The 17,740-nt window shown below is 52.1% G+C and overlaps 6 protein-coding genes and 1 non-coding gene across 7 annotated transcripts; 5 read left to right on the forward strand and 2 right to left on the reverse strand.

The window, feature by feature from the left end:
* Window positions 1-761: 761 nt before the first annotated feature.
* Window positions 762-2,179, forward strand: HD553DRAFT_322217 (uncharacterized protein; the record flags this gene model as incomplete). The annotated part of the gene is made up of 4 exons (XM_046181278.1): window positions 762-809; window positions 896-1,087; window positions 1,206-1,481; window positions 1,553-2,179. 4 exons carry the CDS (start codon window positions 762-764, stop codon window positions 2,177-2,179), a joined length of 1,143 nt encoding a protein of 380 aa, XP_046038709.1.
* Window positions 2,180-2,354: 175 nt separating this feature from the next.
* HD553DRAFT_t19 lies at window positions 2,355-2,444 on the forward strand. Its single transcript has one exon. It is a non-coding gene; the product is annotated as a tRNA-Gln (tRNA).
* Window positions 2,445-2,613: 169 nt separating this feature from the next.
* On the forward strand, window positions 2,614-4,314 carry HD553DRAFT_333904 (uncharacterized protein; the record flags this gene model as incomplete). Its single annotated transcript, XM_046182121.1, has 9 exons — window positions 2,614-2,847; window positions 2,912-3,048; window positions 3,069-3,133; window positions 3,203-3,274; window positions 3,333-3,395; window positions 3,456-3,508; window positions 3,565-3,864; window positions 3,930-4,118; window positions 4,230-4,314. The coding sequence occupies exons 1-9, from the start codon at window positions 2,711-2,713 to the stop codon at window positions 4,312-4,314; spliced, it is 1,101 nt and encodes a 366-aa protein (XP_046038710.1). The 5' UTR covers window positions 2,614-2,710.
* Window positions 4,315-4,655: 341 nt separating this feature from the next.
* Window positions 4,656-6,368, reverse strand: HD553DRAFT_292730 (uncharacterized protein). Its single transcript, XM_046178413.1, has 7 exons — window positions 6,288-6,368; window positions 6,157-6,208; window positions 5,968-6,085; window positions 5,625-5,900; window positions 5,522-5,551; window positions 5,137-5,452; window positions 4,656-5,069 (listed from the first exon to the last, which is right to left on the reverse strand). The coding sequence occupies exons 1-7, from the start codon at window positions 6,318-6,320 to the stop codon at window positions 4,734-4,736; spliced, it is 1,161 nt and encodes a 386-aa protein (XP_046038711.1). The 5' UTR covers window positions 6,321-6,368; the 3' UTR covers window positions 4,656-4,733.
* A 212-nt stretch (window positions 6,369-6,580) lies between these two features.
* Window positions 6,581-11,882, forward strand: HD553DRAFT_172288 (Non-repetitive/WGA-negative nucleoporin C-terminal-domain-containing protein). The gene is made up of 18 exons (XM_046176902.1): window positions 6,581-7,081; window positions 7,146-7,243; window positions 7,310-7,570; window positions 7,644-8,291; window positions 8,361-8,469; window positions 8,535-8,733; window positions 8,799-8,959; window positions 9,024-9,228; window positions 9,302-9,434; window positions 9,492-9,937; window positions 9,999-10,087; window positions 10,149-10,352; window positions 10,417-10,677; window positions 10,737-10,894; window positions 10,958-11,113; window positions 11,181-11,248; window positions 11,323-11,423; window positions 11,486-11,882. Exons 1-18 carry the CDS (start codon window positions 6,643-6,645, stop codon window positions 11,689-11,691), a joined length of 3,942 nt encoding a protein of 1,313 aa, XP_046038712.1. The 5' UTR covers window positions 6,581-6,642; the 3' UTR covers window positions 11,692-11,882.
* Window positions 11,883-11,909: 27 nt separating this feature from the next.
* HD553DRAFT_172395 (uncharacterized protein) lies at window positions 11,910-13,763 on the reverse strand. The gene is made up of 3 exons (XM_046176903.1): window positions 12,552-13,763; window positions 12,136-12,489; window positions 11,910-12,072 (listed from the first exon to the last, which is right to left on the reverse strand). Exons 1-2 carry the CDS (start codon window positions 13,599-13,601, stop codon window positions 12,178-12,180), a joined length of 1,362 nt encoding a protein of 453 aa, XP_046038713.1. The 5' UTR covers window positions 13,602-13,763; the 3' UTR covers window positions 11,910-12,072; window positions 12,136-12,177.
* Window positions 13,764-14,934: 1,171 nt separating this feature from the next.
* HD553DRAFT_306101 (putative ubiquitin fusion-degradation 1-like protein) lies at window positions 14,935-17,646 on the forward strand. Its single transcript, XM_046179225.1, has 11 exons — window positions 14,935-14,962; window positions 15,138-15,310; window positions 15,383-15,593; window positions 15,695-15,777; window positions 15,840-15,872; window positions 15,949-16,076; window positions 16,156-16,286; window positions 16,373-16,517; window positions 16,590-16,894; window positions 16,968-17,127; window positions 17,189-17,646. The coding sequence occupies exons 2-11, from the start codon at window positions 15,289-15,291 to the stop codon at window positions 17,498-17,500; spliced, it is 1,530 nt and encodes a 509-aa protein (XP_046038714.1). The 5' UTR covers window positions 14,935-14,962; window positions 15,138-15,288; the 3' UTR covers window positions 17,501-17,646.
* The last annotated feature ends 94 nt before the right edge of the window (window positions 17,647-17,740 follow it).

Here is a 17,740-nt window from a genome sequence, read left to right on the forward strand (position 1 = left end):
GATCTGGTACAGACTTTTGGCACAGCGACTGAGGTCAGGTAGAAAGGATCAATAACGAGCGACATTATTGAACGGGATCGACCCCCCTTTGTGACGTGTGACGCTAGGGAACTACGATGCATAGCCCATCGCCATCTCGACTCACAAGTTTCACGTGATACATCGACGCAGCGTTGCCCTTGGCGAGTATATAATCACGACAAGTCGACAAGCTCAGCACTCCTTCCCCCACTCGACCCCCTCTTGACCTTTTCTCTTCAGTTGATACCTTCCAGTCTATATTTGCGTCACCTACGTCCAGTTGCAAGAACCACTCCCGCACAGAAAAGACAAAACCCTGACCGGCGAGCTCCTGGGTCTCATCCCGTCTCAAAGGTCCTGGTTTATCTCGCCTGTGTGGAAAGTGCCTTGCAAAGTTTTCTCAGCGACAAGGGGATGTGATTTTCTTTGGAAGCAGAGAAAGAGTTTTCTTTAATTCGTTAGCATTAATCATCCCAGTTCGTAGTTTCTTCATAGGCTTCCGGGACTCTTCCTGGTAGCTCCGGTGGAACAGCTCGACCCGTACGATGCTCACATGTAGTCGTTGTCGTTTCTTGTTTGTATATTTACCATGCGATATCCGATCCATCGCATTCAACTTGCAACTTGAATGATAAGACTACTGAAGATCATTTCGGCATCGTGCCTCTTCCACCGGCAGCCAGTTCAGTAACCTCGACCTCGTGCCATCCTATTGAGCTTCTATACGATCTATACGCACCATGCACACCTTTTACACAACCCTCGACTCGTTCAACCCGACGGACGCGGTAAGCCTACCTGCTCTGACCCCTCTTCGATTGCTATCAAAGCTGACCTCCGACCCGTCATATCCGCCCTTTCCTCTTCTTGGTAGCAAACAACTTCTCTCCTAACCCTTCTTCCCAACTCCGCCCGCGCCCGGATCCTCCGATACAGACGACAGGAAGATCGACACAGATCGTTACTAGGCTGGTTGTTGCTGTTCAGATGGAAAGAAACCGCTGGGTTCGCAGGGAGGGTATTGGAGGATCTGGTCGGGGTTGGGGAGGGAGGGAAACCGTTCTTTGTGAGTACGCCACGAGTCGACCTTCGTACTCGCTGAAGGACGACTTTAATCGATCCGTTTCGTTTGATCTCAAGCTGATCGCCGGCGTCCGTCTGAAACCTATATATCGCATCTTTAGAAACCGACTGGCGAACCCAGTACTCCAACCCACGTAGACTATAACATCACGCACGATGAGAACCTGGTCATGTTCTCAGTCAAGACCTACCGTGACTCGAACCGCTCCCCTTCACCTACCTCTCCAGTCCCGGAGAACACTTCTGAGCACATTAGCAGGAGCGACAACATGAAGAAGAAGAGGAATCGTCAGGCCCCGATGATCGGGGTAGACTGTATGCGTCTGGATAGGGAAGTAAACGAGTTGAAAGCGCTCGACGAGGTCTTGTCCGATCAGGTCAATCAATTCAGCTCGGAAGGGTAATAGCGTAACACTAACTGATATTTGATGTTTCTCCGTGGACACAGCTCGGGGAGCACGAACAACGCTTCATTCCGCACTTCAAAGGTCCTACCCTCGACATATCTCCATATGCGGACAACTCGTTGAGAGAACGGATGGATCACCTTTTGACGCTATGGACGGTCAAGGAGGCGTATACCAAGATGTTAGGATGCGGACTGAGCATGGACTTTCAGACGGTTCAGGTGATCTTTCACGATTCGCTCCAGAGGTTGTTGTTCACCCCGCCGACGGGGACGGATACCGGGAGCTCATCGAATTCCGACGTGAAGACGACATCAACATCGACACCGACCGAACAAATCGACTCCCGATATAACCAGCGAAAGAGATGCCACCTTTGCGATCCCGCTGCCATGTCCATCCACCTAGACGGCCGGGACCTAAAACAGACAAGTTCGGGGCTCTCGTACCAGCTGCACGCCCGGTTGGGCAAGATCACCACCGAGCTTCGGCGCTGGACCCATTCCGACGATAGCAGGGATGACAATAGAAACCGGAAGGGCACTCAGGAATACGTCTGGGCTTGCGTTTGGTATGCCGAAGCAGGGGACGGGGTGGATTGTGAATCTTGGTCGTTGACACGGGTCGATGCGGACGAGTTGTGTGCGCTTGCATCGGAAACGACGTGATTTGCCGATTTGTCATTACGCGGTACTGCTCTCGGATGAGATAGACAGGATTGCTGGCTGAGATGCGCCTATTCTGCAAACCCACTAAAAGATGTGAGCCATCGATGTGAGGGTCGGTCAAGAACCCGAGCATTTCAGTTTAGATATTGCTTAAACAAAAAATATCCGCGTCAGGCGAGCTGTAGTGTAGTTGGTTATCACTTTCGGTTTTGATTGAGTTCAATAACATCTCCGAACGACTCCGGTTCGAATCCGGGCAGCTCGTTTTTTTGGTCACCTTTTTTGCCTTTCTCTTTGCGTCACGTATGGACAGAAATGCGCGATCTCACAAAGTAAACAAACTCGACCTCCCATCACGCTTCTTTTGACGACCTCCACCACCTTTCTATCGATCTACCTGAATGAGATCATGCGGCCATGCAAGGGTTTAGACAGTCAAGATCAAGATCATCATAATCAGGTTGCCTCTAGCCTCTAGATAACCACGGAGTTAGAGACTTGCCGGGAAAGTTCACTTCCTCAGGATACAGAATGTCGTCACACCGCCGGTCCTTTCCGGCGCCTTCGTTTCATCCCGGCAGTGATCCTCTCACCGACCCATCTTCAGGCGACGAATCCGATCCCAATGCCATTCCTTGGTTCTTCGAATTTGTCTCGTGTTCAATATGGTAAGCCATCGGTCTTTCTGGTCGGTATCTGCGGTCGCTGCTGAGTGCGTCTACCCTCTACCAGTAATCATGACCTCGTTGAAACACTTCAGTCGGATACTCCCGAGCGATTCTGGATGACGGAATGTGGACATTTTCTTTGCGACAATCACACTCGCGAGTATCGGACCAAAGATTTTCTATCGTCTCTTCTTCTAAAGTGTATGTTACGTGCTTTCCAGACCTACCCAAAGTCTGCACTCTATGCGGCACAAAACCCATAACAACCACTGCTTTGGCTGGCAAAGTGAGTGCGATGTACGGAAGCTTCTTTGACTGGTGGCTCATGCTCCTGCAACTTGACACAAATCGTTAGCTCGAAGCAGAACTCAAGCCATGGTTCAAGAACCCCACAAGCGACTTGAAGAAGACTATGAGGACAGTAGGAGTAAGTACGGTCGAAGAAACTTGGCTTGGTCATAGCTAAGGCTCGGCATCACGAACAGTTTCAGACAACGGAGATGGCTAGGGTGATTCGCGAGCTCAGGAAGCAAGTTGCAGTACAGAATGTGAGTTCAAGACACACTTCGAGGCTTTGAGGGCGACTAGACGACGCTTGTCAAAATCAGACTGCACTGGAAACAGCAAACAGGCGGGTCCAGGGTGAGAGACGACTTAGGCAGTAGGTCGACCGGGATTACTGGTCTTAAGGAGCATCGTAGCTGATTTCGAACTCAGGGAGTTGGAAGGGTCGAAGCAAGAGGTTGAAGCATTACGAGCCGAAGTCGAGTCGCTGCGGCGTGGTCGTCCGTCTCAAGGTGCTGCAGCCTCAACAGGAACGCTACCATCACGGCCGAGCAGACCTGCTGCGAGAGCCCCGGTTGCGCAGGTAGACGACGATACTGGCGGGTTTGGGGAGCCTAGATCTTTCGCTCAGGGGAACGGATCGAAGGATGGGCAACAACTCGATGGGTTCGGTCGTCCGATGGCAATAGGACGTGACGACTCTCGGAAACGACAGAGACAAGGAACGAATCAGTGAGCAATCTGTACAGAAAGCCACAGAGATAACTGATCACTGATGACTCTGCGCTTTGCTATAGACAATCTGGACCTCACTCCGAAGGCAGCCTTCATACTCCTTTCATTCAACACAATCCGAACCCGAGAGGTCCCGTACCACCCGAACGTTACAGCCTACATACTCGATCGAGCGGGTTATCAGACAGCGGTCTTGGGAACAAGCAAGTGACAAGAACAGAATCCAGGCAGAGGATGAGGGAGCACTTGACGTAAGAATTTCGCGCTATTTAGTATCGGCGACAGTTGAGCTGATGAGATTTGTTTCAGCGATTTCGAGTATCAACCGGAGAACCCTGCAGTGATACCAGCTCGTGCACTAGACAAGCCGTCCAGAATCACTCAAGCCATGCCGACACCCGCCAGAATCCCTCAGAGATCGCAATTCAAGGCTCCAGGACCAAGTAGGCGGCCGCTACTATAATAACAGACAGGTAGCCGAGCCTGACACAACCTCCGGGTATTTACAGTTCGCACAGGTTCCGTCATCCAAACCGGAAGCGACCCTGTAGCATACGACATCCGTTCCGCTTTCACGCCGGTTCAAAGAGCGCGAAATCTCGCAGGCAACTACAATACTTTACAGGCGGCAAGATACGGCAACCCTTCGATGACTCCTTCAGGTCTCAGAACGCCCCGTCCAGCCGCTTTCAACCGTGAACCCTTCGTCCCCCATAGGCGTGCCTTTTGATGAATCAGTCCCTCGAAACACGCCAGCTATGCCAGAAGGAAAGGTGTTTGTGCGCACCCCGCCAAGGCCAATGTACATGTCTTATCCCATAATTGACAAAGTATCGCACAAGCTACAGAGTTCTCATCCCGCTGCTTCACGCCACAGGAACGTCATCCTCGGCCTTTCTCTTCAGACTCGCAGTGACATCATTCTCCACCTTGACCGTCTCTCCGGGTTGTACGCCACTCCCATCCAACGAGGTCAGAGTGCTATGCGGTCCGGGTACACCGGTAGGAGCTTCAGGAATCGGCGTCGTCGCGTACTTGTCTTGCAGGTTGGAAGCCGAGGGAGCCGCACCGGATGCCGAGGGGATTCCGCTCGTCTGCGCAAAGGCAGGGGGTTGGTGACCCTGGTCAGGGAATGGAAGGGGTGCGCTGGAAAGAGCAGGAGATGAATGTCGGTATTGAGGTTGTTGAGCACGTTTTTCGGCCTGGGGAAAGGAGCAAATGGAGATATCAGTTTGAGGGCAAGTTTAGATTTACCGAAAGTAAACTTACGGGAGAAGCATCCGCATCCGGCCAGATGACACCATTCTGAGCGGGCATGACGGTCACCACGGATCCCAATGCAGAGGGAGCTGCTATCGCGCTCGCTGGCGATCCCATCATCCCGCCAGGAGGACCGAAGGGAGGTACGCCTATTGGGCTGGGCATACCAGGCATGCCCATTGGAGGGAAAGGCGGTCGGAATCCAGGAGGAGGAGGGAAGGGTAGGTTACCGGGCATTCCAGCTCCAGGGAAGGGAGGCATCGGTGCACCGGGGAAGGGAGGGAAAGGAGGTGCCATTCCTGGAGGAGGCATGAACATGGGCGGGCTGCGAGAGAGATTCACATCAGGGATGAGTATGCCGACCATCGCTGGCTGAAGGAGTTGAATCACTTACCCTGCCGGAATCATGCTTGGCGGCGGCATACTTTGAGCGCATCAATGTCGAAGTTCAGCCGATGACCCGAAAATTGCCGCTGTAAGGACTCGCTGACACTCACCCTGGCAGACCACCCATCGGCATACCCGGAAGCGACCCCAACTTTCCACCGCTCATCAACATCTTGTGCTGTTCGAGCGCCAACTTCAAGTCGTTCTCGCTAATGACCCCGTGGTAGATTTTGGGCCGCTTGTTCGGGTTCTGCTGTTGATTCAGGTTGACACCAAACTCGGCTTCCTTCTTGGCCTTCCATTCGTCCTTGTCCTTGGCTGGTACACCTTCCATCCCGAAGATCTCGACGTCGTACCCATCCCGTCCAGGCAGGGTGTTTTCCAACCTATGATAAAACCCCGGATCGCGTCAGCCCAAAGGATTGTGCAGGTGGAAGAGCAATCAGGACTCACTTGTCGGGCTCCGTCTTGTGGACCTGCTGACAATGCACCATCAGACCTCCCGCCGTATTCAACTTTCTTGGACAATGCCGACACTTGAAGTGTTTCGCCTTTTGATGTTGCAAGAGAACTATAGCGTTCAGGTCGCAGAGTCCTGTCAGTTCGAGGTGGATGTTCAAGACAATTGGATTTGAAGCGTACCTTTCTCATCTTCAAACTCTCTCTCGCAATACCAACACCACGGCTTCAAGGTCTGATAGAATCATGACGAACGAGGCCCCCAGATTCAGCGTCGGAATTCATGCCTGTCTCTTTCCGCGACGTGGACTCACGAACTGAGTCTTCTTCGACTTCTTTTTGGCCATCTTGCAGGATTCTCGAGTTGAGCGGGTCTATTTGGAGGGATCCCATCATTAAACCCTGGGATACCTGTCATGAAGGGGTTGAACGAGGATCAAGTGCATGTCGCAGAACGGCTCGGTCCCCAGCAAAGGGGGAGCAGCTTCGATGGTCGCAACGTTGAGCTGAGACTCGCCGCGCTTCTCGACTGGTCGAGGGTGACGATTGAAGTTACAGAGTCGGGGTAGAACCTTGACAAACACATGATGCCACACCAATTGAACATCGACTCAGCACATCTGCTCAGCTAAGCCACACCTACACGGATTGCTTAGTGCCTCGTCAAAGATGTCTCTGACCCCCGTTCGACCGCTCAAAAGAGCTGCCGAAACACCGACGGCCGAGCAACAACGAAGACCAGCATTCCAGACGACTCCTTCTCGAACACCCGGTACCCCCGGTCGTGGCCCTAGGAGCCGGTACCGAGACCAAACGCCCACACTGAACACGCCTAGAGCTCTTCTTGCACGAAGTCAGCTTGGAGGAGCAAGGCATAGAGATGTCGGCACCAGCGCTTTGCGTAGAGAGTACTCGGTAGATCGATCTGTTCAGCACGATTATTACGATTATCAGGAGGAAGAGGAATTACGGGATTTCCAGCAAGATACCGTGCTCGATGCGTTCAAAGGGCTGCCTGCTGGAACGATCTTAGCCAGGGATACGTTCCATCAGGCGTTTGTGCAAGGGAGCGTCCCGGATGAAGTTCGGCACGCCCTGTTTGATGCAGGTGAGTTGGGTCCAGTACTACAAAGAGATCTAAGCAAGCTAACATGTCTGTTTATTGGGTACAGACTTTGCCAATGACAGGTATAGAGCTGTGATAGACTCTCTTACCGGGTTTGCGGCTGTTTCGACAACTCAAGAGGTCTTTGCCTGGAATTACGCCAAGGTAAGCGGCGGGTGGACCAACCAAGACCGAATACACGCTGATCTCGAGAGATCATATCGTGCGTAGAAATCCTTCGCTTCACCAACATGTTACACCTTCCATCCCGAAACACCCACACCCTTCGTCGTCTTCGTCCCTTCCCAAGTACCTCAAACGCGCGAACCAGGCATCGTCCTGGTCGATTCTGTCGCACCAGAGAGCAACGGAGGAAGCGGGGAGATATTGTTGTATGACAATGTCACGCTGGCTTTGACTGGAGCTCAACCGATCAGGGGCAGGTTAGGTTTGAAGGAGGGTGAAGCGGTCTCGAACCTGGACCGAGTAGATGTGAGCGATATTTCAGCGATCTACACTTGTTATTATGACTCGAGCTAAGCTAGCTTCGAATTCCAATCTCCAGGCGACGACGTTATTGATCTCTACGAAACACGCCCGCGTGCTTCGCCAAAACATCGCCAGCAGCGACGGTCGACCGTTCTTGAGTCTCCCGACTCCGTTCATCAAGCCGAACAACACTTGGCTCTCAAGGTCCACCGACGTGCTATTCGCCGGGTCCGGATCCGACCAGAACGAAGGCATTCTCGGCCTGTCCATCGGCAAGGAGGATATCGACACGACAGCCTTGTCTTCGTCCTCGATGGGGTCGAGCTTGGGCGTGAGCATCTTTATGGGAACCCCTCGTGCACGATCTCGAGGTGTCGAACCCAACGTCGCTCTGAGCGGAATTGGTATGAAGCGGGAGATTTGGGTACTGGGAACGAGCAATGCTTCCGGATGGAGTGTCACCGGCACAGATGCGAAATTTTTGAAAGAGCTAGCCATCTTACCCGACGTCGTGTCTCATGCGGAGATGGCAGGGACTTCTGAAATCAGATTACGAGATGTCGCTACGCTGGATCACGGGAATGTCGCCGTGCTTCTGTCGTTCTCAGCTTCAGGAAGGACGGGTAAGACTGTAGGTCCTACGTCTTACGCCATCGCTGTCGTCAATCCGTCAAAGGAATCGGGTGAACTGGTAGAGCATCTGGTCAAGCTTAGCTATACCGCTGTGAGTCCAGCAAACATGATCTTCGAAGCCCTATTTCGTCGGGGAGATCTGAATGTTTCACGTTGATAGGTCGAAGATCCTCGTCCTGTCGCCAAAACGCGATTGGCTGTACCTCAGAAGGCAAATGTGGCGTTTGTTCAGCTGTCCGGCGCGATCGTAACGGTATCATTAGAAAAAGGTCAGACGAACTAGCGTCGTATCATTGAAGCGAGTCAAGCTGACGTGTTGAACATATGGTCACAGAGTCGTTATACCAGCAATCGACCACTTTTAAAGATCCGGTTCAGAACCCTATCATCGGGATTGGCTTCGATCGCCAATCATTACTGAGCCGCGCTGGGAAGAGCAACGAGGGCAACGTTCGGCTTACTGCGTTTGCGCCGAGAAGCGGATTCATGGGGGTCGAGGTGGATCCTATCCGTCTGTTTGACTTCCAACCGAGGCGAGTACTGCCGACATTCATGACGATACTGCTGTTACTGACCCCAGACAATTCTGCCTTATCAGATCGACGGCGTTAGCTCGTCGAGCTCAGTTGGAGAACAAGATCGAACAAGCCGTATTCTTCGAAGGTCCTGCCAATCCCTTGACCTTCAGTCTTGCTGTTGAGAAGGCCGCGTCGCTCGAACAAGCGCTTCTTGCGGTGTCCGATCTGCTCGTCACTTCCAGTAAGCGATTCTTGCGAAGTTTTCGGATACAGCTCAAGCTGATGCGAAATCTCGATCCCCATAGAATCAAGCTATCTCAGCGCAAAGCCCAACGAGAACAAGCTAGAGGAAAGACAAAAGCGACTTGAGAATCTGATCCAGTTTGTCCGCCAGATGGGGCTGCTGGATGACCTCAGCCAGGTCGTCCGTAAGCAACTTGCAGCGGACGTGACAGCTCTCGCTGTGGGGATAGATTTGGCGGAATTGCTATCCCAGGAGGTCATGCGAGGGTACGCAGGCAATACACGAATGAGATCAGAGCGTACTCCAGGCGCTGACACTCCTCTGATCACTGGACGATAGAGATTGGGGGTTGGGGAACCCTGAGGACCTGCTGCGAATGGCGATACAGGAGACTGTCGATGCACACGGAGATGCTACAGACGCCGGGGGCTCTATCAACAACGAAGCTGTGAACGCCTTCTTCGACAGACAAGTGAGTGTCCAAATATGCATCGTAAATTCTCTAGCTCATGAACGGTATCCATGTCAGATTCGCGACATCCCAGCGATGTTGCAATCCCTACCCGACGTTGTGAACAGACATCTTCCTGCGCACTCGAATGGCAGTCACGACGACGACAACGATCGATCCGTGAGATGGACAATACAAGCGATGCGCATCCTGAGCGCCGCGATGCAACATGCCGTTCTGGGGACACGTGAAAGGAATATTGAGGTGTATGAGCTGGATGAGCAGCTTGTCGATGTGAAGTCTAGCTACCTCATGGACAACAAGACGGTCGCTACGTTGCAGCACTTCTACTTCAAGGCAGTTGATAGCATCAGCAAGCTCTCCGAAGCTTCGAGGGTCTCGCTCAACGGCGACCCCGACGGATATACCCCGGCGACCGCCCTCGACGAATTGCAGGATGGACTTCGGGCTCTTGTCATACCCCTTCTGTTCGCTTTGGAGGAGCAAGCCAAGATTGAGGCCATGTAAGCCGGTTTTGAATGAGGTGCTGCTGAACACTGCTGACGGTGTCCTCAATCTCCTCAGCTTGATTGAGGGGAAGTCGGATCAACGAGATGCCGTTCAATCGAAAGATTCTCTCATCAAGGACAGCCACCAAACGATCTTTCCGCTCAGTAGGTTCGAGTTTCCCTTGCTTCAGGTAGTCGCTCTGCTTTATTAACACGTCTTCTACAGTCACATTCGATTCCGGTATGGCCTACCAGGTCGCGGAATTGTTCGAGAGACATTATACTCTTGTTCAACTGGCAGTCCATCCGGACGTGGGGTCGCAGGAGAGGATCGACGCGTACATGAGCGGAGAGTTTGGTCGCAGCGAATTGAGCGCGGAGCTCGGGTACCGATTCGCACAGGAGCTTTTCAAGCACTACCTGGCGGAAAGTACGTCTGGAGAGCATGTGGCATGACCCGCTAAGATCCTTATACTGACCTTTCCACTCTACAGAACAATACTATGCAATACTGAGCTACTCTAGCGAATATCGCAAAGCAGTATCCGATTTCCTACGACGAACAGAGCGGCATGATTTGGCTTGGCTGCAATTCTTGGAAAAAGGGAACTTGCAAGATGCTGGAGAGACGGCTTATAAAGCGGCTTCTGCGGTGCAAGCGGCCCAAAGCCAAAAAATCTTGCTTAGCATCTTCAAGCTTACGCACGCAGCGCGAAAGGCGAAGGGAGAGCGAGTGGATGATTCGAAGGTCGACTGTAAGTCGGGGCGCGATCTCACCTTTCGAGTCCCGCTTACCTTACGCTGCTCTGATTAGATTGTGACAATCAGTTATCTTTGATGAAGACAACTGAGATGTTGAGGTCAAGAATTCGCCAATCTGGAGCTTCCAGCGACGTTCATCGGACGGCTCAATCCTATATGGCCGGACGTGTGACTCGACTTCAGGAAGGTGGCTTCGCGGCCTTGGAAAAGGTTAGTCAACGTCTCTCAATCTTTGCAAAAGAGTGATAACTGACAGGTCCCTGCCTCTTTCAGCTTTGCTACGAAAACGTAGTTGCATTGTTGGAGGGTCGATCAATAGATCGCGAATCTTTGATCGATTTGCTGACGGTCAAGGATGTGAAATCGGCCGAAGATAGGGGGGATTTTGTTTCGGCTATGAAGGTGTTGCGAGACTGGCAGCAACAAGAGGTGAGTTTTTGTCGCTGGATCTATGCGATTCCTTAGTTCTAAACAATCGGGCTTTCGAAAACACAAGCCTGCTGCGTTGAGACGTCAGACCGCATGTCTGCGAACCATCTGGAGGCGTTTGTACTTGGTTGACGAGTAAGCGAGCCTGGTAGTACCCTTTTCGCTGTACAGCCTTGACTGATGTGAACGATATCGATCCTTGGTAACAGCTGGAGCGTACTAAGCGATCCGACAGAGACCGAAGCGGCCAAACAAGACTGGCTAGGGCGCACTTGCCTCTTGCAAGTACTCTCGTGGATGCGAGGAGAACGTGAGTGACCTATTCAATTACTGGTACTTTGTCCGCATGCTGATCGATTATTTGTCGAGCAGTCTCGAGCGAGTTCATCGTCTCTCATACAGCGGCAAACATCCTTCCCTCTGAGGAAGATTCAAGGCGACGGTATGCGATCATTGAACCAGCGAATCAGAATGGCCTCAGCAGGGACTTGGAAGAGGAGGCAGCAGTACTCAGCCAACGAGAAGGGCTTTCTGAAGGGGTCATCGAGACTCTCACCGCAAAGGCGGCGGACGCTTAGGTTGCGTAGGTAGAAGCAGGATCCATAACGACCTTTATGTGACGGCACGATTATAACCGAGTCACGAAACAGTAACGAAACATTTGCCACTAGACACCCCTGAGCACGGGGGCTCGAGATCCTCACTGCGCGTTGAAGGCGATATATTTTGATAGAAAGACATAAGAAAGCTCAGTCGCCGGTCATCAATAGTGATTGACACGTGTATCAAGCATTGTCGTGTAGAGGCGCTTGCAAGCAGGCTTCTATTCAGACTCGCGAATAAACAGACTCGTAATAAACAGACTCGTAATCTCGTAATAAACAGACTCGAAATGATACTAAACAGACTTGTATGTAAACCTGTCATCATACTTGTGTTGGACTTCGTCAACGTTTAGGCTGATCAAACTCGCTTGGTCAGCGTTGAGCCATACTGAGACTAAAGTCCTTCGCGCTACTCACTTGGACCCGATGTCAAGCGATAGCTGCTGGCTTCGGCCGTCCTCAAAGATTTTTGGAGCGTTTATTGTAGTCGTTGTCGGGCTGATCGGGATAAGCTCGCTTGATGGACGGGCCAGCTGGGCCCATCAGGTCGTGCTCCTCCTTGGGCGCGAATCGAAGCTCGGCCTCCTGTACGATCTGGATGATCTTATCGAAACACGCCATTTCCTTGGGATCCGGCCCGGACTCGATTACTGCCGCCGGACGGTCCGGATCGTTTTGGCTGGCGGGAGAATCCAAATCCGTCTGACATTTATCCACGAGCGCTCGCCAAGATTCCACGGCTTTGGTGTATGGTATCACAACACAACTAGCCTGAGGTCTCGTGCTCAGAAGTCTACACATCAACGATTTATCATGTAGCTCGACCAGCTTACCGCCCTGAATTCTGCCGTATCGGACCACAAATCCTTCTTCACGTCGAGGCGTAGAATCTGTGTCAAACAGTTCTCCACTATCGTCTTCGAATTCTTACCTTCAAGCGATGCGTTCGCTTGAAAAAGTAACCAATAGAGGGCCGACTCCCAGTCGTCTACGTATCGATGATTGTAGGCTGAGTTTTCCAGGTCTTTCTTCATATTTGCGATGTCTGTCTCCTGGGCGGCAATCTCTTCGGGCCCATCAGGGTCGCCCTGGCAGTGCCTCCGGAAAGCCGGCAAGCCTCTTTCGAGCCGACCAAGCTGCTTCATATCCTCCGACAATATGTGGATTCGTCTGCTCATGAAATAGTCATTGCCCGCGCGGCAGTCTTCTTTGTTGACGGTACCGTCATCAGGTGGATTTACGATATCGCCAAGTTCCCCTTTCCTCGCTTTGAGAATGCGCGCATTCCCAAAGTCTACCAAGACGCATCGCTGGGGTCCCGCCGCCTCGGTCATGAGGATGTTTCCGGGATGCAAGTCCCGGTAATGAATTCCTGCTCGATGTAAGAACCTCAGGGTCTGCAGGAGACTCCTTGCTACCGCCCAGAGCTGATGTATATCGATTTGATCCGGAATCCGAGTCGCGCGAACACAAAAGGTCGCTATCGTCGAGATCAACTTTTGGCCGTTGAATGTAACCCATTCCTTGAGTTTTAGTGGTTGAGACGAGGTACCTAGCACGCGACCGATAGGAATGGGTATATTATACTCGACCCCCGATCCCGGTTCCAACTTGACTTTGCGCTGAATCCACTCGAGGACATCCAATTCGTGGTGGACAAGATCCCGCTCGAGCCAGGCGCTCTTGATGATCAGCTGCAAATCCTTCCCGGTAGGCATCTCCAGTGCATCGTCCGACTGCGCTTCGATGTTGACGGCCCAGACGACAGTCCTCGACCCCAAAATCTGGCCATTCGTAAACAATCGCTTGACGTCCTTGATCGTATACTGCTGAACTTGATGGGTCTCGTTCATGATTTCCAGCGTCATACCTCCTTCCAGCATCCATCGTTTATATATCAGCTCCACAGGCCCGCACAGGAAAGCGACGATATCGACAATTTTCGCATGGTCGTCCTTGTTGGCGAAAGAATATGCGGCCGATGAACTGTAGGCTGAAGCGTCGGCGTACCATAACCTCAAGCTCGGGCCGCAGAGCGTAAAGAAATGGTTGATTCCCGCGATGCTACCATGCCGGAACGATTCCGACTATACTTATATGAGTAGGAAGATCATATCACGGTACAGCGAGTAAGCGTCAGATTCCGTGCGGTTGGATTTGAGTACTTTAAGCGCTTACGAGATACCGCAAGATCTGGCCTAACAACCGGTCTTTCAATTCGGAAGCCAGGGTCACTTTGACTTCTCCAAACGCAACACTGGCACCGTCATCACCGACGACGTCAATCCTGGTGTTCAATTTCCCACTGAGAGGTATGTCCCATTCGAAGTCGTGCGAATACATATAAGACGAGCCTCGCGATCGAAATATCTCTGTTTGAGAGGATCCATGTGATCCGGCCATAGTCTCCTCGAAGCGAGGATCAGAGCTGAGTATGCGAACAGCGATGATATTGGCAAAACGGACAAACAGATCCTGAAGTCCCTTCTCCCGGTGGTTTTCTTCTTGCTCACGGCCTGCAATACCAAACCTTGCGATCTCTTGAACGATGTTGCCCAGTTGAGAAGTAGCATCTCCCATCTCGTTTACTAGGACCTCACAGATATCCTTGTGTATCCGTCGCTTTTCCTCGGACATGGTCTGCTCGTCTGGTACCAGGTCAATCATCTTCGGATCGAGTTTCCCTTTGCTATGTGATACCAGGTCCGCCTCGATGTAAAGCTTCTCCCGGATGCGTTCATCGTCCTCACTAGCGTTGAATCGGGTCGTCTCTTCCGAGGGATAAAAGTCCCTATATCCGTTCATCTGTTCCTCGGGCTCGGGTTCTTCATAAGGATCCACTGGTTCGGGACCCAGATTCTTTTCCTCTATCGGATCGTACTCCTCGACCGGGTAACGCTGAGTATAAGTGCTGTACTTCCGATCCGGTTGCGGGTACCCTTTATAGCCGCTAGGAGTCCACCACAAAGTGTTAGAACGTCTATTGCCCTTGTCACGGACCCGATCGTCTGGCGTTACATCTCGTCTGATCACCTTGTAGGCAAAGGGGTGACGGCCGCAGAGAGGTCTGTTCTGAGACATCGAGGTTCCTCGAGACGTCACTGGAGGGCTTGACGCAGACGACTTATCATCTTTGTACATCCTTCCGATGGTCTGCGAATCTTGCATTGGCTACGGCGTCCTGTTCCAAATGCCAGGGTAGAGCGGTAGCTACTCGCAAGACAACAAGGTTAGCTAGGGCTAGGTAGGTTACTGAATTACTCGGGTAACTAACTTGTACGCTACTCGAAGCTGATGCGACTCTGTTACATCTGCATCCGGCTTTTGCTTACGTAATCGCACATAATCTGACGATTCATCATCATCATCATCATCGCACCTCGATGTGCCCCGATGGGTGCCATCCTTGCATCCCGAAGACTCGTCTTGCGTCCTATAACCCTTTAAACTTGCTCAACATAACCGGACACAGGCTTCAGAGAACTAGACTGTGATATCTGCATCGATTCACTCAAAATCCGATAACCAGCAACCCCAGCCGTACGATCCCGGCGAGAACAGCTACTCAGGATGAATCACGGCAACTACGACGGTCAGTTCTGCCCAAACTGAATATCCTTCGCTCCACATTTCTGACTTCTTATTCTTTATGCGATGATATTAGATGACGAAGAGGAGGACGACTACTCCCTTCCCGGCGCTTTCGGCGGAATCCCCGCTGCTCGTCAACAAGGATCCAGTGCTCCTCGTCAATTCGCTCAAGGAGGCATCTTGTCTCAACTCATGGGAGGTATGGGCAACTCGGGGTTCGGTGGAGGATACCCGGGGATGACCGCTGGAGGGATGATGGGCTATGGAGCTCCCAGTCGACCGTCGTGAGTCTGACCGTCCCAATCTCGATGTCGATCGGTCAAGGTTTCGTCATACCGTCACTTTGCGGCAAACTGACTCTGACCGTTATTTACTGGGAATTTAGGGCGTTCGACGATTATTACAAGGCATTCTCCGTAGCTTTCCTTCCAGGTCCCGAGAGGCCTACACTGGCTTACGGCGGAAAAGGTACGCCGAACTCGAACTTAGCTACTCCATAGCCTTAGCTGATGATCTTCTCGCCTTCGTAGTGATCATGCCCCCGTCCGCCTTGGCCAAGCTTAGTAAGCCTATCCTTGTCTTACATCCATCGTCCAGAAAGACTCAGTCTGATGATGTTTCTCGTCTGAACTGGTGTAGCCAACCTCGATATCGCCGGACCCTGGACTTTCCAACTTCGGAACCCCAAGAACCCTTCTGAACTCTGCACGCACGGGGGTGTTCTCGAATTTATCGCTGATGAAGGATGTGTCTACTTGCCAGCTTGGGTCAGTACTGATGGGATACAACTTTTCACTCGCATTTCGTATGATATCAGTACTGACTTTCTTTCGCGTCTTTCCGTAGATGATGAAAAGGCTGAAGCTTGATGAGGGGGAACCTATTCGGTTGACAGGAACCACGCTGCCAAAGGGTAAACTGGTCAAGATTCAAGCTCAGACGCCAGACTTTGTCGAAGTCTCTGATCCCAAGGCAGTGTGAGTCGGGGGCGATGGCATCTCTGTCGTGAAGGCAGAAGCCTGGATCATGGTCAACTGACGACGGGAACATTATGTGATATCAGGTTGGAGACGGCTTTGAGATCTTACTCGGCGTTGACGAAGAACGACATTATCGAGATCGAATACAACATGATCCACTTCGAGTTGTTGATCATGGAGACAAATCCGGATGGCAGCGGTATCAGCGTGATCGATACCGACTTGGAGGTGAGCTCAAACAACGTTCATCGGTTGTGAGCAGCCACGGACATACTCAAGCGATCCTCGTTTGCATTTCAGGTCGACTTCGAGCGACCGAAGGGTTACGTCACACCCAAACGGGCACCCGTAGCATTGCCCCCTACCATGGCAGACAAGCTCAAGATCGATGTCAACGAACAAGTCTCTTCCTCGGGTGCTCCTACCCGACCGGGTTCCGTCGCCTCTAGCAAAGCTGGAACGGCAGCAGGATCTCTGGGGGCCGAGAGCGCTTTCGAGAGTTTCAAGGGGATGGGATCTTCCCTGAACGGAAGGAGGACGAAAGGCAAGGGCAAGAAGAAGGAGATCCAGGAGGTCGATCAGCATAGCAAGATCTTCAGGACCGAGTGAGACTCGACATGCGGATGCACGCCAGAGAGATTGTTTTTCTGATTCTTGAAGTGTTCTTCCTTCTGGCAGCAAATCCCGGTTCGTGACCAACCAGAGTTTGGCAAACGAAGAGAGAAAGGTTCCGGCACCACTCGTCCTTCCCTTTGGCAAGCTGTTCTTCGGATACACTTACAAGCCGTATGACCCTTCCAAGGATACCAAGAAGGTCGAGCCGGAAGATGGCGCAGGAGTGAGTCCTTGAGCTCGAACAAGGACACGGGTCCTCTTTGCTTACAAACCTCTTGCATCAGGCCCAGCCGCAGCCTTCTTTCGCAGGTGCAGGAACTACGCTATCCGGAAGAGGCGCACGCGGTCCTACGGCTGCATCGGGTCAGATCCCCGTGACCCCGAAAGTCAAGGAGGAAGAGCCCAAGCCGGACCCATGGGCGAACCTACAGGGCGGTTCGAGCTTGAACCGTCCTTCTGGTGGTACAGCCATCCAGCCGATCGAGATTGACGATGATGACGACGAGGACGAGGGGAATTACGTTGGGGTCGATTCTGGCTCGGAATTCAACGGGTTTGATGAAGACGACGACGCCATCATGATCGACTCGGATTGATCGTCCTGGGCCGATCGATAGAAATGCATGTGTTTCCCTTCTCTGTAACTATCTACCTACGTCTGCGTACTACCCCGGGCATCTCCTGTAGCCTTATATCAGGTTCTTCCAGAATGTTTCAAGACGCAAGACGGGGTTGTTTACGATTTGGTCGAGGTCGTGTTTGAGCGATTGTCGGAAGCAAAATTGAACAGTGAAGCATCCTCCAAAGCTTCTGATGATTCTCAGATCTCAGATCTC

The sequence above is a fragment of the Filobasidium floriforme genome (genome assembly GCF_021052385.1).
Source record: "Filobasidium floriforme strain CBS 6241 chromosome Unknown HD553scaffold_4, whole genome shotgun sequence".
Taxonomy (NCBI): Eukaryota; Fungi; Basidiomycota; class Tremellomycetes; order Filobasidiales; family Filobasidiaceae; genus Filobasidium; species Filobasidium floriforme.

Excerpts from the sequence above, each read along its gene's own strand:
- HD553DRAFT_292730 (XM_046178413.1), bottom strand. The coding sequence starts at position 6,320 with ATGGCCAAAAAGAAGTCGAAGAAGACTCAGTTC. Across the intron at positions 5,901-5,967 it reads CACAAGACGGAGCCCGACAA|GTTGGAAAACACCCTGCCTG; the intron begins GTGAGTCCTGAT and ends GTTTTATCATAG. Across the intron at positions 5,453-5,521 it reads CCAAGCATGATTCCGGCAGG|CCCGCCCATGTTCATGCCTC; the intron begins GTAAGTGATTCA and ends TCTCTCTCGCAG.
- HD553DRAFT_172288 (XM_046176902.1), top strand. The coding sequence starts at position 6,643 with ATGTCTCTGACCCCCGTTCGACCGCTCAAAAGAGCTGCCGAAACACCG. Across the intron at positions 8,734-8,798 it reads CTGTTTGACTTCCAACCGAG|ATCGACGGCGTTAGCTCGTC; the intron begins GCGAGTACTGCC and ends CTGCCTTATCAG. Across the intron at positions 9,229-9,301 it reads TCCCAGGAGGTCATGCGAGG|AGATTGGGGGTTGGGGAACC; the intron begins GTACGCAGGCAA and ends ACTGGACGATAG.
- HD553DRAFT_172395 (XM_046176903.1), bottom strand. The coding sequence starts at position 13,601 with ATGCTGGAAGGAGGTATGACGCTGGAAATCATGAACGAGACCCATCAA. Across the intron at positions 12,490-12,551 it reads ATACGGCAGAATTCAGGGCG|GCTAGTTGTGTTGTGATACC; the intron begins GTAAGCTGGTCG and ends ACGAGACCTCAG.
- HD553DRAFT_306101 (XM_046179225.1), top strand. The coding sequence starts at position 15,289 with ATGAATCACGGCAACTACGACG. Across the intron at positions 15,311-15,382 it reads GAATCACGGCAACTACGACG|ATGACGAAGAGGAGGACGAC; the intron begins GTCAGTTCTGCC and ends CGATGATATTAG. Across the intron at positions 15,778-15,839 it reads ACTGGCTTACGGCGGAAAAG|TGATCATGCCCCCGTCCGCC; the intron begins GTACGCCGAACT and ends TCGCCTTCGTAG.